The sequence below is a fragment of the Aricia agestis genome, chromosome 9, assembly GCF_905147365.1.
Source record: "Aricia agestis chromosome 9, ilAriAges1.1, whole genome shotgun sequence".
NCBI classification, from domain to species: Eukaryota; Metazoa; Arthropoda; class Insecta; order Lepidoptera; family Lycaenidae; genus Aricia; species Aricia agestis.
In genome coordinates, this window is record NC_056414.1 from 13,843,570 (window position 1) to 13,861,501 (window position 17,932).

The window sequence follows — 17,932 nt, forward strand, 5'->3', positions numbered from 1 at the left end:
TTATTAATTTGTAAAATGAATGTATTTTTAAGTCTCTATTCATGAAGTCATCTAATGGTGGTTGTTTACAGCTGACGTAAGAAGAGGCTGCGGATGTATCACAAGAAAACGCCATTAATTAAAACAGTTCATTTCAAGGTCCAATAATTTTATTTTCCGTGAGTGAAAGTAGATGTAATCTATGTAACATACGCGCATTATCTCGTATTATCTAAGGCCGGAACACGTTACGCCGGGTGGCATTAAGATATTAATTTATTAGCGGTGCAATGACATTAGTGTTTGCGCGAAAATTGCAATTATACATCATTGCACATGCGATTCTAGATTTTATGTGTATGTAAGGCCGGCCATAGAAGGACCACATTTTGCAGCTGAAATCGACTGCAAAATGCGGTAGCCTCACGGCGATCTGCAGTTTTCATACTCAATTCATATTCGCTATACACGGACCGCTCGAGTGGTTCTTTCAGAGCGGTCGGTGCAAATTTCAACGCGGCGGCTCTGGAGCAGGCGGTCCCGACTGCAACTTGCGGTCCGTCTATGGCCAGTCTAATTATAATTTAGACTTTGTATATTAGACACTTTGAAATAATGATGAAATAACATAATAAATAATCATTAAGCAACATTGTTCTATGCGATCACATTATTTCGCATTTAATTATTTTCTAAACTAAATGGAATACGTCCAAAGCAAATGTTGTTTCTAAATATCAGTAATTTCATTTGACACTAATTTCATCAGTGGTCGCCGATAGCCCAAATGTGCCCATACTCCTTTATGCTTAAACCACTATACTAATTACTATGTAACTGTTCTACTACGTACGTACGTACCTACGTACTATCTCCTAAACCGATTTGAATTCCTCCAAAGAGCCCCGAGAATAAACAAAAGTATTTTTAGAAGAAATTTTAAAGTTGAGTGTAATAAACTTAATTTGTCCAAATAAAGTTGCGGGTATCATGTACTATAGTGGATATAGTCTTAGAAACTATGTAGTACCTAACTATACACTAAGAATATTATTATTGTTACTAGGACGCAGGTGTGTCTAGTGTGACTTTAAACCTTCTATGAGAGAATACTTTGGCTAATAAATTATTTTTAGTTTAGTCTAATACTATAAATTTATTGTGGTGTGATACAAACTTTACAAAAATTTCATTGAATAAATTTTTATAAACATTATATGTTATTAAAGTATTAAATATAAAATATATTTCCCGCAATTTAATAAGCGTTAAAGGAAACACTAAGACTGTAGATTTTGCCTCAAGTGGCAAAAAAATGAAAAAGACGTAGACGTTCTTTTTCGTGGACTTTAATACTTCTAAGGGAGATCGCAGACGGCACACTTTTTGTGTGATCGAGTCTGCGGCGCACATACAATCTGCATGGCCGCGCCATGCAGATTGATGATCATTGATCTCCCTTAATCTCTCTCGTCTTTGCTCAAAATCGAATATGAACGCTAAAACGTTACTAGGGAATAAGGATGTAAGTGGATATTTTGTAAAGTGTTTTCAAATATCTCTTTATTAATTAACTCTGACTTCTGAGGTAACATAATCTCTCGCCTCTTTTGGCAAGGCCAAAATGCATTTATGATTAAAACCTCGATAAACAACTAAAATGCTTTTAATAATATACTTGTTGTTTTATTGACATATAATTAGCTGAAGTGTACATGAATTATTTTTTACGAGCATCGAGCATAGTATAAAATATACAGTAGACAACCTTTATTTTTGACTGCCCGATTTGAGCGCACGCGCAGATCAAGCTGTTATTCAAGTAAATCTGAGTAGCAAACAATCCAATGCCATTTACCGCACGCGTAAAACTTGTCTTAATGTTGAGCGAATTTAATTTTAAGAAAACGGCTTAGTTACCCTACTGTATTTATATTATGTATCAAGTCTGGCACAATAAAGTTTCCTCATGTTCAATGTCAGTGGCGTCATATTTTAACATATTTTAATACGATAATTAACGTTTCTGTATTGACGATAGATACGGACAAAGGATCATGATTCGTGACCTCTATCATTTAATAGCCATTATACAACTAAAATATATTCCTTGTTAGGGTTTCGTAGCCAAATGGCAAAAAACGGAACCCTTATAGATTCGTCATGTCTGTCCGTCCGTATGTCACAGCCCTTTTTCCCCGAAACAATAAGAGCTATACTATTGAAACTTGGTAAGTAGATGTAGCATGTGAACTGCATTAGGGTTTTAATTCAAAAATGGAAAATATATTAAAAATTTTAGGGGTATATAATTATGAATGTACATTACTATAAAAACTGCCAACGAAAATTGGTTTGAACGAGATCTAGCAAGTAGTTTTTTTAAACGTCATAAATGGTAAACCTTAATTTAACTTTCATTAAATCAAACTGAAATATATAAATAAATCAAAAACCTTTTATTTTCATAAAAGTAAACCTTATCGCATGTCGCTCCAACCGCCAGCCCACGTTAGTTTAATAGCCGGTTTACATTACTCTAATCAGGACCCGATCTAGGGGGGGGGGGGGGCAAACCGGGCAATTGCCCGGGGCGGCAAAAATGAGGGGTGGCAAATTGAGAGCGGCGCGGTGTCGCGTCGGTGGCCTTCGTACGCGAGTCCAACTCGCACTTGGCCCGGAGCGGCGAAATAGCTGAATCGGGTGCTGACTCCAATCCGGCGTTAGATTGCTTCTGGAGTAATTAATGTAAACGGGAAATATGGACTGCAATAAATAGCATTTTAGTGCATTCCAGTGAATTGCATTCCAGTACCTACCCGTTCCAATAGCGATCCAGCGCTGGACTTAGTCATTGGATTGAAATAATGTAAACTGGCTTTAAATGTGTTGTCAAAATGTTCATTATCTATTTAGATATTAAACTTTGACATTCTGACTCATAATTTCACGCATGTCTTGCTAATAAAATTATAACATGAAGCCGGCATTACAAATTATTTTAAGCCTGTTTCGCGTTAACGTATCCATTTAAAATGTCAGATTCGTGACGTTGATCCTGACAACTGTATATTAGCTAGGTACTTCCAAACTGTACTTAAAATTGTAATTTTCAATTAAGACTTCATCTGATCTTCTGACCTGAAGTCTTCATCCTCTGACCTCTATGAAAACTTTCTCTACCCCGACAAAATTGGTTTTCCTGTCTGTCCCTATTCCTAAACATTCTTAGATCTTTTAAACGAATTTTCATATGGCGGCGAAATGCATAAAACATAATATAAGCAGGTACGTGTGAATGCGCTACATGACTATACAAAGTGTAACAAACCTTTTATAGCCTTTTTATAGAGTTCATACAAGCCGAGCCGAGCCGTTGAGCCGAGTTTGCACAAGCACCAACACCATTCTTAGGGTAATAAGTGGAAAAGTGCCATTGGGTACACATTCATGTTTACGTGCCCAGTGCTGCTGGTAGGCCCCGTAGATATTTTAATCATACCTTATTTCGGATTACTAACATAGTTTATAATAATTAATGTAACTATTCACATATTATGGACTCCAGTCTGAAATATATATATATATATATATATATATATATATATATATATATATATATATATATATATATATATATATATATATATAATAAAAATAAGTTATAATACCTTAGGGTGTATTTTTGTTTGTGATTTGTATGGACGAGCCCCTTAGCGTCATTCTTTTGTCGATATAAAACACACACAGTAAAAATATATATATATATATATATATATATATATATATATATATATATATATATATATATATATATATATATATATATATATATATATATATATATATATATATATATTTTTACTGTGTGTGTTTTATATCGACAAAAGAATGACGCTAAGGGGCTCGTCCATACAAATCACAAACAAAAATACACCCTAAGGTATTATAACTTTGTTTTGTTATTTTGTTTGTTTGTAACCGCAAGGTATGAAAAGGCCCTTACTCTTTAATTTCATGCTTGCCATGCAATAAAGTTGTAATAATTCCCGTACATAATACTAGTTATTATAGTAGTATAATAGATATGTTACCTGGTTTTAATATTATGTATCTAATCGTCAGGTTTTTATCAGCGTCACTTCGTGTCGACCTTGACCCACGGTGAGAGAATCGTCATTCGTCATTTACATGAAAAATACTAAGCACTCGAATATGTGAATATTTTAAATGTCAAAATGTCACTAGAATGTGTCGCTAGGAGTGGACGCAAGACTTTCGATAATTTGTTTTATACGATTTCTAAATATTGAGAAGGTTATATTTATGATTTATCAAACTTTGTCACTTGACAGAGTGTTTGTATAAAAATTCGCATTGACTATTTCGTTAAGTATTCTAGATAAAATCATATGAGGAGTATTTATAATAATAATGAAACAATCAAAATAATTAGAAAACAGTAACTTTAAAGAGAAAAGTAAATAGTTTACAAGCCATTTATATTTTTTATTTTATTCAGAAAACTGACAGCTTCCCAAAAATTTCAGTAAGGATACAAATTATAGAAACATACATTAAATTATAAAATTTTCACATATAATTAATACAAATAGGAGATAATTAATACAAATAGGGATACATGGGAGAGCCATGCTTCGGCACGAATGGGCCGGTTCGACCGGAGAAATACCACGTTCTCACAGAAAACCGGCGTGAAACAGCGCTTGCCCTGTGTTTCGCCGAGTGAGTGAGTTTACCGGAGGCCCAATCCCCTACCCTATTCACTTCCCTACCCTCCCCTATTACCTTCCCATCCCTACCCTCCCCTATTACCCTATTCCCTCTTAAAAGGCCGGCAACGCACATGCAGCTCTTCTTATGCTGCGAGTGTCCATGGGCGACGGAAGTTGCTTTCCATCAGGTGACTATATATAACTGTATAAAACTATATAAAACGCACAAGTTACTTATTGAAACTCTCTACCTAACTATAACTCTCTTTCTCTCTCTAAAACCTAACCTAATAATACTATAAATGTAATAATTTTCATTTTTTCCAGTTAAAAGTACTCATTTGATAAAAGCCTACAAATCTCGGATGTTTTTATTTTAAAAATGTCTTCAATATTTCTACCTGAGTAAAAACTATTAAAACGTGCAGTAGCTCTACGCACAAATGCTTTATATATGATAGCCTAACTCTACCAACGATAATATCGTTGGTAGAGTTAGGCTATCATAAACAATATGTAACAATGATAGTTCAAGTATAGGTACTCATTTGAGAGTTACCTTAATAGCTACATTCGGTTCCGATAGTGATAAGCATGTCAATGATGATCACGATGATGATGAACAAGTAACATCAACATGGGCGTACTGAGGGGGGGGCAGGGGGGGGGGAGGCAGCTGCCCCCCCCTGGATCATGTTGACGTCCCTACTAAGTATATTATCTAGTACTTTTATCTATAAAAATTAAAAATTAAGAAAACGAATTTTTGCCATTTGTTTGCAATAAAATATGTTTACAACTAAAAATTATTAATTTTTTATTCTTTATAAACATCTAGCTAATCTGATTTTCCCCCCCCTGGCCCAGAACCTGAGTAATTTGCCCCCCCCCCCCCCCCCTGGCACCAGAACCTGGGTAATTTGCCCCCCCCTGGCTCAGAAACTGGGTACGCCCATGAACATCAAGGCGAAGAACTCCGTACGCGCCGGTCGATTTCTAATCGTTCTGGTTCACGGTGCGGACTGTGGAAATGACCTGTTACGTCAATACGAGTATGTTCACTTGTCGACGTAGAACAGCCTTTCCCAAAGTGTAGGCCTAAAGGGGGGCGGTGTGGAACCCAGAAAAAAAGGCCCCTATTTTTTCTGGAGTCTGTTGTGTAGAGGCTTGGGAGGTAATTTGTACTTTCATTTAGCTAAGAGGCCCAACCAACCAAACACCAACCAAGACACTAACCAAAATTGGTTTTAGTAAAAATCTCGTTTAGAATCAATGTTCAATCTCCGCTTATATAATTCACAATAATAAATTAATTTAATTTGAAGTTATAAGTGCTTTTTAAGTAGATGAAAAAGTAGGGACGCTACAAAATAATTTATTTTCAAAGTGGGCGGTAGACAAAATAAGTTTGGAAACCTCTAACGTAGAGTAATGATAAGTAATTGAAAAGGGATGTCCATCCTTAATGACGATTTAATAGCTCCCGAATTACAGTTACGGAAGTTAGTTTTATAAGCGGTAAGGCCAATCCATATCCATGTACTTAGTATTATAAATGCGATAGTCTGTCTGCTACCTCTTCACGCCCAAACCGCTGGACCAATTTTGCTGAAATCTGGTATGGAGATACTTTGAGTCCCAGGAAACTACATAGGATACTTTTTATCCCGGAAAAATGTACGGTTCCCGCGCGATAAACGAATTTCGGTGTAAAAGAGTTCCGTCATCTATAGTTCAAAAAATAATTTATTCGTAATCGAATGTTAAAAGCTATAATTTGACAGCTTACTTTACAATTTATAAAGTCTTCGTTTCTTGGGACATTATTGAATAGCTATGTCCACACTATGCAATTTCATCTTTAATTTTCGTCATCATCTTTTTATTCAACTTTCGTTTGGCTTCAATAATTGAATGCGTCAAAATCCACCCGCGTTGGAAAGAAAAGTGTCATAGCGGGCATGCCTCACGTGCGATATTGACTGCGCTATAACGCATGCCCTTGATGAACAAAAAAAGGCACAGTGTGGACGAAGCTAATAGAATACAAATATATATTCAGAAATTAAAAAAATACTTGACTATCCAAATATAACAAAAAAGTTCGTTCCAATAAGTAAAGTGAAATATTACAAATTATTATTTTTACCGTTATTTCTTTTTTTTTTAAAACATCACATACTAATCTTTGTCCTTGTCAACATCCCAATTATTGTACGTTGTGACCAGTTAAATAACTAACATTTGCGAGTAGAAGCACCACGCATAGACACACAGACTTAAAAATTTTGAACCTGTTTTAATTTATTGAACCAATAACCAAGAATCACTATTACCACTGAACTACGAAGTGAGTGATCTCATACTAAATGATTTAATACAGTATGCGTAAATGTCAGAAGCTCGTGATGCAAAGTCATGATCATTACGAACTAACGCAATAAAAATATAATGCTCGTTAAGAGGTAAATAGTTAATGATTTTATTTCAATGTTATTATAAAAATAATAAACATTAAGCATGCTTAGACACCCATAGAGTCTTACAAAGAAGCAAAAAATCTTTATTCTATATTTTTTTATCTTCAAATTACTCAAAGACGAACAAAAAGACACCCATAGAGTTTTACCGACATAGCAACAGAATACAGACTAGTTATAGCCCCGATTAAACTACCTAGGTCTTAACCAGATCAGAAGCTTAGACCCATCGAAAAAAAAAGAGTTTTATGAAAAAAAAAATAAAGATTATGTATACTCATTTAATGTAGTATGTTTAATACTACATTAAATGAGTATACATAATTAGAGAATATTATTTGATATATATTATAATAAAATAACGTCAATTTTGATGCAGATTTTAGTTATAAGTTATACATAATTACTTATAACAACTAAAATCTCTATTTCCTCCTCTATGATGGCAACGCGTACAAAAGACTTCAACGCGCGAGGGCGCACATCATTACTTGTTTCGAAACTTAACCATTATTTTAACCACAAACGTTGGATTAAACCATTACCTATGGTGGGCAATAACCACAAATGTCATGAGTTTATACTTGATTGTTATTTGCTTCATCGGTGTTTCGGCTGAACTTAATAATATAGGTTTAGTTTATTATCGTAATGTTACCTAATTTTGGTTCTCCACGATTTGATCCATCTTTTTTTATTTTTGTTAACGTTTATTATTTAAGTTAAATTACCTTTCGATGGTAATTATGCATTCTTGTGTGAGGGATTTTTATGTAAATGTTAATTGTAATTATACCTAAAATACGTGGGTACTAAATTAAGTACAACAGACTTTTGGTTTCAACGTCGTTCAATCTCTAACATACACTTATTTTACTTGTGCAATATAATTAATTAATGCAATAATCATTATTTTACTCTTTAAATGAATTGTGTTAGTGAACACTGAACAGTTGCACGGTTAATTATCGCTAACAAACAGATTTTGTGCAGTTTAGCAGTTTTGAGACTTAAGTCCCTTTAATGTTAATACTTGAATAAAATTCTTTTGAAATAGAACCTAAAGGCTTTAGCATTAAAATGCAGACGCGCTACCTAGTGCATGCCTATCGCCTAGTTAGGATCGGAGATGCGGCAACAAATTCTTGTGCAACATCAAAGTTTTTATCTTTACAGGTAAGTCCAATAGTCGTTTTAAATTACGATTACCATCTTGTTATATTAACTAAGTAAATTAAGTAATAAACGATTCTTATTTCTTTTTAGTCCTGATCGAAGAGCGAAGAAACGAAATAAACAATAAATATAGACACCTAGGTAATACACTAATCGTTTGCGGGTAAAAAGTACCCTAAAAATCATTTAACACACCATCATAACTCATAAAACCAATCTAAGAAAAACTTACTTTGAAGTCCGCGAACGTATTATCGTAACTGCACTGTAAACTGTTTACGCGGTTGTCATGGCAACGCGAGGTGAACCAAGATGGCGGCGTGCGCGCGCGCCGACTGCTGCCGCGAACTGTCGGCCACCACCCTGCAGAAAGCGAGAGGACCAGCTAGGGCAGGTTTTTTCGCGAGGACACGATCATCTCGCCGCGCTGGTATGCTGCCGGAGCTTGCAAATCTAATGTTTTTTAGCTTAGTACTTACCTATTCAATTGTAGATAATAATTATTTAAGTACAGGCTGGCTTATTAGGCTAGTATGCTAGCGTAGCTGGCATCGTATAGTCGCAAATCTAATGATTTTCAGCTTATAATTTTCAATTGTAAATGTTTTTACATGCTTTTTTGCGAGGACAAACGATAGCTCATCTCGCTGGTATGCTGGCGGAGCTAGCAAGTCGCAAATCTAATATTTTTAGCTCAGTATACAATTGTAAATAGATTTACAAGTTAGAGGTTTTTTCGCTAGGACAAACGATAGTTCTTCTCGCTGGCAATTGGCATGCTGGCGTAGCGTAGTCGCGAATCTAATGTTTTTCAGTTTAGTGTTCAATTGTCAGTTGATATTTGATTTACAGGTAAAAGGTTTTCTCTCGGGGACAAGCGATAGCTCGTCTTGTTGGTATGCTGGCGTATCTGGCATACACAAATCTAATGTTTGCAGCTTAGTATCAAAAATTAAATATTTGTTTGCGATTTGGTGATTCAAGTCACCTGCAAATAATGTTCAAATGTTTGATGACGTTGTTGAGGTTGAGAAAGTTTGTATTGATATAAGTTTATTTTAAAGGCTTTTCTTTCAGTAGATAAGTTCGTCTCAAATGAAATTCGTCATGAAAAGTTGTGTAACCTACTTTTTCAGATATAATTAACGAAGCATGTAGGCACCTAGGTACCCACTTTAAGAAATCTTTTTATACACTTTATTCTTTTTATTCAAGGTTCAGCCTCATATGGAATATTGTTCTCATCTCTGGGCAGGGGCGCCAAAATACCAACTGCTCCCTCTGGATCGTATCCAACGAAGGGCTGCTCGAATTGTTGACTGCCATAGTGTTTGAAACAGCTTGGACCCCCTGGAATTACGCCGAGATGTTGCTTCACTCTGCATCCTCTTTCGGTTGTATCACGGGGAGTGCTCTGAGGAATTGTTCGGAATCATACCACCTGCAACTTTTCGCTATCGTCCCACGCGAAAAACATACCATCCTCATCACCTTGATGAGTGGCAGTCTTCCACAGTGCGTTTTTCGCGTAACTTTCTGCCGCGCACTGTAAAACTCTGAAATGAACTGTCACCAGCAGTATTTCCGGACCGATACGACCTGCAAACCTTCAAGAAAAGAGCGTATACCCTCTTAAAAGGCCAGCAACGCACCTGCAGCTCTTCTGATGTTGCGAGTGTCCATGGGCAACGGTAGTTGCTTACCATCAGGTGACCCGTTTGCTCGTTTGCCCCCTTATTTAATAAAAAAAAATCTTACTGTTTTATCGTTAATATTATAAGAGGGTTTCAATAAAATATAATCCTTCAATATATTCTTGTTAAATGTTAACTATTCGTAGGACGTAACAAAATGCCTATAGTTCAGCATAGCAAAGCCTATTCGAATCAGTCGTAATCAATGCACATTGTCCAGCTTTGAATAGCAGCAACCTTCCCCTTGAGCTGTCTAACAAATTATATAAACTTACAATATTATGTTACATATAAGCGCGCGTAACGATTGCAGATGATGTAACGGCCATGTTTTGAGCATCTCTGTTGTGCTTGGGGTCATCCATAAAGTACGTCACACCATTTTCATGATTTTTAGACACCCTCTCCCCACTTCTCACAGGTCACCCTTGTGTCACGTCACAAATTTTCAATTTTTCATTGAAAAATTAAAACCACCTCAATAATATAAATTTCGCTATTCAATTTAAAATATAATGTCACAAAACTTAGGACCCCTCCCCCATCCTTGTCACACTATGTCACACTTCGTCGACCCCGCCCTTTAGGTGTGACATACTTTATGGATGAACCCTAAGTGTTAATACATTTTTGTGGTTGTCCAGCTTAATAGACTAATAAGAAATTTGACGGACTATTCAAATTTAAGTTGATTTACTTGCGGTTTGACTTTTGTTTGTTTACTATACAGGTGTAACAAAACAAAGTCATAATACTTTTTTAAATAGAGTTCAATTTGAAAGTAGCAACGCGGCGCTTGGAGGGCATTTTTTTGGGTTCCGTACCCAAGGGGTAAAAACGGGACCTTATTACTAAGACTTCGATGTCTGTCTGTCTGTCCGTCTGTCCGTCCGTCTGTCAGTCTTCATGCTGTATCTCAAGAACCGCCATAGCTAGACTTATGATTTTTTCACAGATTATGTATATCTGTGGCCGCTATAATAACAAATTCTAAAAAAACAAAATGAAATTTATCTTCCATATGGCATGGTCGATGTGGTTCACCGACTATGCTATGGCATAGTCTACTTTTATATTGCCATAGGGGTATATGTACTTTTTATAACCATCAGCATTCCGTCAATCGCAGATTGACGGAATACTGATGGCAGACTGATCATGTAACCTACGTCTATCAGAGGGCCTCGCAAAATATATTTTACCCACATCAAATTTAAGTCTTGCCCCGTCACTGAGTGGAATTGCGGTCCTTTATGACGTAGACTGGTGGACCAGGGAAGTATCCTGTGAATTCCTGTGTTCGGAAAATGGTTTTACTTTTGAGTGGGTAGTTTGGCGATTTTCGCTGACCAGTGATCAGTCTCACAAACCCCCAGGCTTAGCTGGGTCACATCCACAATGATGGACGGGTAAAGAATTCTCTGTGAAAGTTGCAGCGCTGAAAGACTAATTTTATTGCGGCTTTTATGGGCAATCACCCCAGCGTCACGAGTTACCCCATACATAAGTGAAAAAAACATGTTTTGGTCTTTCAGCGCTGCTGCTCATAAGTACAAATGACAAAATATCACAAAAAAATTGCTCTCTCAGATGCTATTTTCACAGTGAACTACTACTGGCTGTAACAAAACTAAGTGATAATACTTTAGGCTGTGCACATGTTGCTCGTTACGTAGAGAGTTCACAGTGAACTCGTGACAAAATAGTGCACGCCGCGCCGTGACAAAATATTGTGACGTATCCTTTGAGCTCACTGAGACGGGCCGTGCCGGGGCTCAGCGTGCCGGGGCTCATCGCAAAAATCCGCCTCCATACAATTTGTATGGAAGCGGATGCGCGTATCGCACACTGTGTCGGGGCGCAGCGGATTTCCGTCAATGCGACAAGGCCCGGCAAGGCCCGACAAACCCGCTGCGCCCCGGCAACAGTGTGACCACACTTCACATAGATTTCCACTTTTTGTTAGATTTGAGGTCAAATGAATGACGATTTAGTAGTCCAAATTTTTTTGTAAACTTTGAAGATCTTTTTGAAGATCGATATTATATAACAAATAATATAAAATTTTAAAATGCATAATGAAGACAGTCCATATAAACATTTTAGTTTTATTTTATTTTCAACCACGTAGAATACATTGATTAATAAAGGTAGATTTTCGGTAGAAGCTAAAACACGGTCTAGTAGATTTTAGTAGAATATAGCAACGTTTTTTATATATCGAGTCACGAGTGATTTAAGAGTGGTCACACTGGAGCTATCCAAAAAACTCAAAATCCGTCAATGCGATGCGGTCCGGCCGAGCAATAGTATGCTATAGCGCATTTTGCGCTGCGCTGAGCCCCGATCCGGCCCGGCAAGCCCCGGCACGCGCCGACAAACTGTGCGCGTACCTTAACTGTGCAGTGCCGCAGGCGGAAAAAGATTTGGAACCCGGCCTGTCTAGGTAAACCACGAAAAAATATTTAAAAAAACCGGCCTAGTGCGTGTCGGGCCACGCGCAATTTATAGGGTTCCGTAGTACCGCTAGTTTTTTTTTTTTTTTTTTTGTATGGTCAATGAATGAACATACTACATAATTAATTAATTATGTATAACGTATATTTTTACACTACTAACAACATCATCTCAGTTACTTTCAAAGGAATTTGAACGAAAAGTTCCTTTATACTTCGCCGAATACATTTTTTAGTTGATCAACTATTACTCAATAACTTATGAAGTCTTCTTAGCCGTGATAGTTTTCCTTTTAAATTCAGCATATTTCCTACTCCCGTGATTTTTTTTACATTTCCAGAACCAACCGTTTAGCTGGTACAAGGGGACTCTAACGATTTTTTTCCACTTTAAAATTGAATATTTCACAAACGGATCCCTGAATAGGAAAATTATCTATGAATACTCATATTTCATAATATTTTTAAAAAACCTATCCAACGAAACCCCACACAATGGGGTGGGTGGACGCGAAAAAAAATAATCATCCCCCCTTGATGTGTAGGGAAGGTACCATGAAAAAACATTTTTTTAAGATTTCATGTACCTACTTACCATTTTGTCGGCATCATTAATATGTGCATTCATGCTAAATTACAGCTTTGTAGGTCCTATAGTCTCTGAGCAAAAAAGGCTGTCAGACAGACAGACAGACAGACAGACAGACAGACAGACAGACAGACAGACAGACAGACAGACAGACAGACAGACAGACAGACGGACAGACGGACGGACAGACCGAAACTAAGTATGAGGGTTCCTTGTTGACTACGGACCCTAAAACAATGAAAAGTACCTATTACGATATCAAAATATATTATCATTATTTTGTTTCTATGTTCAATTGTTTAATATTTAATGAGACTCGCGCGTGCGGCGGGCATTGTTCTATTTTACTTTCCGCCAGATCACTTTTGAACCTTAATGCCATAGCAATAAAATCGAAATGTACAGCGAACTCAACTGTCCTCGTAAGATAGGGAACAAATATTGTGTTCTAAAAAGTTATGTCGCTATCGTGTGAGCCAGTGACCTTTCTATCTTGGAACCGGGGAGTATGTTGTAAAATGTCAAGAAAGGGGGACAAGCAGAATTATCAGTCAACGGCTGGACATTAAATTAGTCTCGGTGTTCGGATTATTGGCATTTCTATTTCGGTATGGATTAGAGAGTAGACATAATTGAATTAGACATACGATAAAAGTAACTGGGCAACCGGCAGCACAAGTTGTAATAATTTCTCCAGACGCCATCTTAATTTTCGAATAAGTACGGTCTACGATTATTACCTCATTATTACATATTAATAAAACTTTTTATAAACAGTAAATTACTGTTGTGAATACCTTCATTTTCATTTTGTTAGTGTTAATATAATCTTAGCAATAAAAAGCAAAAATGATTGAATACGCTTTATTTCATAACTTAAATACTATAAAGTTACATAACTATTGTGTTTGCAAACATAATAAAATTCTTTAAAACTAAGTATCAAATATAAACAAGTCCATATAAAAAAGTACCTGCACAATTAATTAAGCCTATATAAGAAAATATATGGCTAATTCATCTAACTGGTTCCTAACCGAAAAACAGTACATGCTTAACAAAATGAATAATTAATAAAATGGGTAGTTAAATAGTTAATTATTAACAAAACTAAAATTTAATTAAAACAAATGATATGACGTATTCTTGTGGCGATCGAAAACGAATTCGACTCGCTGGGTGCCCCTCAAATGCAGTTCTGTCTATATTAACATTTTCGACTTTTCAAGCTTAAGAATTGTGTGATCCAACTTTAAATATAATTTCATAATTTTCCGTCGTTGCAATATAGAACAAATCTACATTTTGAGGCGACTAATAAACAAAAACTAAAATTAAATCACATTGTAAAGCAGACTTATTGTTAGTAGCTTAAAAAATATAATGACCAAGTGTTAGTAAAATATTGTAAAGAGCATAACATACATTTAACATTAATTTAGAATACCATACATTTAAAATACAATATCATATACAAAATCTACATTTCTATATACAGATAGCACCAACGTAAATTTTTTATAAAAATCTTTAACTCGTTAAACAGTGTTAACGACTTGGTAAAAAAACTTTTAATTCGTTAAACAGTATTAACGACTTGGTCAAAGCACTTGGCTACAAACTGTTCCTTATCGTCTAATTCGTGAACATCGCCGTGGTGTCGCATCATCGCCTCCTGGAGTGCGTTCAGGGCTTCCGAGGTAAACCGTTTGCCCTTCAGCTGTGTGATGACCGAGGCCTCCCCGTAGAAGCCGGACTCCATGAGGCCGGGGGGTATGTTGAGGGTGACGTCGCTGATGATGCCCTTCTCCACGGTGCACGAGATGATCAGCTCCTGGGTTGCAGAGTACACCTTGGAGGGCTCGAGGAGCTCGGCCGGCACGGGGAACTTGCGGCTGACCGTGAACAGAGGCGTCCGACCAAACGACCAGTCCCAGGTCTGCAGCCCGCTGCGTATCTCGTCCAGGCCTGGTGAACAAATAAATAATAGTTTAAAAAAATTAAAAAAAAAACGCACTTCCATAAATTTTAACAAATTATTGAATTGTCATTGGGTTTTAATACGTATGCAAAGTTTCGAATTAATTAGACTACCTAGGATAGGTAAAAATTGTGCTTAAAGATTCCGTTACATACATCCCAAGCTAATAAAGCATGCTAAAAATATTAGAACACAGAAGTCAATTCAATTTCCTTGACAGAAAACTAAGTTATGCCGAAAAGACGAAGATTGTCAAAATGTTATAAGGTGTTAATTGTAATTAGCGTTAAGCCATTCCACATCTGCTGAAGCTTACGAATAATAAAAAGTAAGGAAGAGTAATTGTGTCAAAAAAATTGTCCACGAGTCTGCAAAATGTGACCCGAATACATGCATGCTTTATTCAACGTATGCATGTATTCGGGTACAACTTCGGTACACAATTTTGTGTAAATATAGAAGTGACAATGAATATCAACGGCTTTATTTCATAAAGAGTGTTAGTGTGTCCTTGCTATTGCCATATTTTATTGTGGGAAAAAGAACCAATTTCAAAATGGTTGAAGTATAGGAGTTACGTTTCCATAGTTTTTATTATTCGTAGGCTGAAGCGCATATTCTGGCCTCTTTACGTCAGTAGTTGACAAGTGCAGTTACGTTCGTCGGACGTCGACGTGTGAAGGCTTTAAGCTTATTATAGTAAAACACTTGGCTAAGGATTTTGACAACCTTTGTTTTTCAGTCGAAATGGTCACATGATACATGGAAAATGACCAGGCAAAAACCTCCTCCTTTTTGGAAGTCGGTTTAAAAAACATTAGAAATATGGTGTTAATGTGCTTGCTTAGTAAAATAACTTGAGAACATGGAAATTTAAATCTAATTTGTATAGTAATGTCAAAATTAAGCTCCAATTAGCAGACTTATTAGAATTTATAATGAGCTCAAATTACCAGATTCTGAATATTGTACAAGTAAGAACTTTATTTACTTATTTAGCATTTTATTGTATATTGAATAGTAAATAAATATCAATTTATATTGTCTTATGAAGTGTTAATAACATTACATTATAAAATTTTACAATAATACAACACTTGACAAACAAGCATCATATTATTTCAAACTCAGAAATATTAACATCAATTTTTAATACTTAAATATAGCTACAAAAAATATTTAAATCTGTTAATATTACGTTAATTTTAACGAATAATATTCAACACACCTGGGAACCACTCATCAGTGGGATTCACGAACTGGAAGCCTCTTTGTTTTGAGATCAGGGATTCGCCGCCGTCCTCGAGCGACAGAGCTCGTGTCCGCAGGTACTCGTAGCCGATGGTGGTCTGCAGGGTCTCTACGGTGACCTTGTTGTCCACATCTGCCAGGTTCACCACCGGGGAAGGCGTCGACGGCGTCGCGTTTGTCTGTATGCCATGCTAAATAGAATTAGGAGCTCTTAACATGTGTATGGAAGGAGGGGTCGGGTTGTTAGTAGTAAACAACGTTAGTCACACAATCAACAATGTAAATGAGAATTATAATTATGTGACATGCATAAAACAGACAATGTTATGAAGTTCGAGAATAAAGAAATTGAAGGTAATTTTGAATTACTTTTTATAGTTGCACATTATTGTTATATTGAATATTATTACACCAATTATATAAAATTCTGGTAAGGAAAGTTGTATGTGATAAGTTGTTATCTGAAGTTGCTTTGGTACCCAGAACCACTACTATGATAAAGAAATAATTTGAGGCGCATAAAAGTGAGGTTATAGGTTAGAATAAACTGAACAACAGTTGCGTAACATAATTAACACGGAGATAAGGCTAAAAATGTTAATGATAGTACATATTAAACACAAAATGCTACTTACATCACGTTTCGCTAATGATTTTCTGAGATCTGCTTTATTAGCATTGACTAGAAGTGTGCAATGATGGTATGCTGATAATCTTCCGAGCTTAGCTGCTGTACCAGAAACCTGATATACTGTAGCTAAGGAAATATCATTGAAATCTTAGGCAAGAAGACAAAACCAATTGAAGTGATCTACTTTTTACTAACTTATATGTTTGTGGTCACAAAATTGTTGATTAACATTATACTAGATAATTTGCATGTTTAAATCAAATACCGGGCTTTATACTAATCAGTACAAATACAACGAATGTAAAGACCTAACATAATTTTAAGATATTTAAGATATTATATAATTTTATTATTATGATAAATTACAATTTAACTTATATAATAAAAAAGGATACTTTGTATTTATCTCTGACAATGAGGTCGTCTCTGACATTAACTTCTGACTTGATTCCAAATCCTCTGTAGAGAGCCCTCTTGATGAGTTCCAAATTATTCTTCCTATTGTACCTTTCTCTGGGTGTGAAGAATGTGATATTGAGGTTGCCTCGGTCATGATATACAGTACCACCACCACTGTTACGACGGGCTAGAGCTATTTCCCTCTCTGCTAGGAAAGGCACATTCGCTTCTAGCCATGGGTTCTGATGTCTTCCGATCACAACACAGGGCTCATTACGCCATACCATCATCACATGATGGTTGCTGAAGTCCATATTCTTGTACATCCAATCCTCCAAGGCTAAGTTGGTGTAAATGTCGGTAGATTGCGACATAAACACAGACTTGGTGATCTCCCCTTCTTTAGGCAACTTCCGCTCCTCCTTTTTCGTAGCCAAGTTCTTTGCGGTGGTCAGACTTCTCGAGCTGGTTCTTCTGGTCAGCCCGACCATGACCAACATGTTGCCCATGACGACTTTTCTCATGATGGATGCCATTCTGATTACAGATACTTTTTTGTA

At 36.3% G+C, this 17,932-nt stretch overlaps 2 protein-coding genes across 4 annotated transcripts in view; both read right to left on the minus strand.

Moving 5' to 3' along the window:
* LOC121730480 (atrial natriuretic peptide-converting enzyme-like) overlaps window positions 1-8,706 on the minus strand; it is a 92,449-nt gene extending 83,743 nt beyond the window's left edge. The window contains exon 1 of the mRNA XM_042119529.1: window positions 8,604-8,706. The gene's annotated coding sequence lies outside the window, so the exon portion shown is untranslated. The remainder of the gene's footprint in view (window positions 1-8,603) is intronic.
* A 5,478-nt stretch (window positions 8,707-14,184) lies between these two features.
* On the minus strand, window positions 14,185-17,908 carry LOC121730487 (lipoyltransferase 1, mitochondrial). 3 transcript variants are annotated; one of them, XM_042119539.1, is made up of 5 exons: window positions 17,369-17,908; window positions 16,978-17,085; window positions 16,320-16,533; window positions 14,689-15,078; window positions 14,185-14,644 (listed from the first exon to the last, which is right to left on the minus strand). In XM_042119539.1, the coding sequence occupies exons 1-4, from the start codon at window positions 17,906-17,908 to the stop codon at window positions 14,690-14,692; spliced, it is 1,251 nt and encodes a 416-aa protein (XP_041975473.1). In that variant the 3' UTR covers window positions 14,185-14,644; window position 14,689. The 3 variants fall into 3 exon arrangements, with proteins under 3 accessions (XP_041975473.1, XP_041975474.1, XP_041975471.1); XM_042119540.1 differs by having other exon boundaries at window positions 14,185-15,078; window positions 16,320-16,521; XM_042119537.1 differs by having other exon boundaries at window positions 14,185-15,078.
* Window positions 17,909-17,932: the final 24 nt, after the last annotated feature.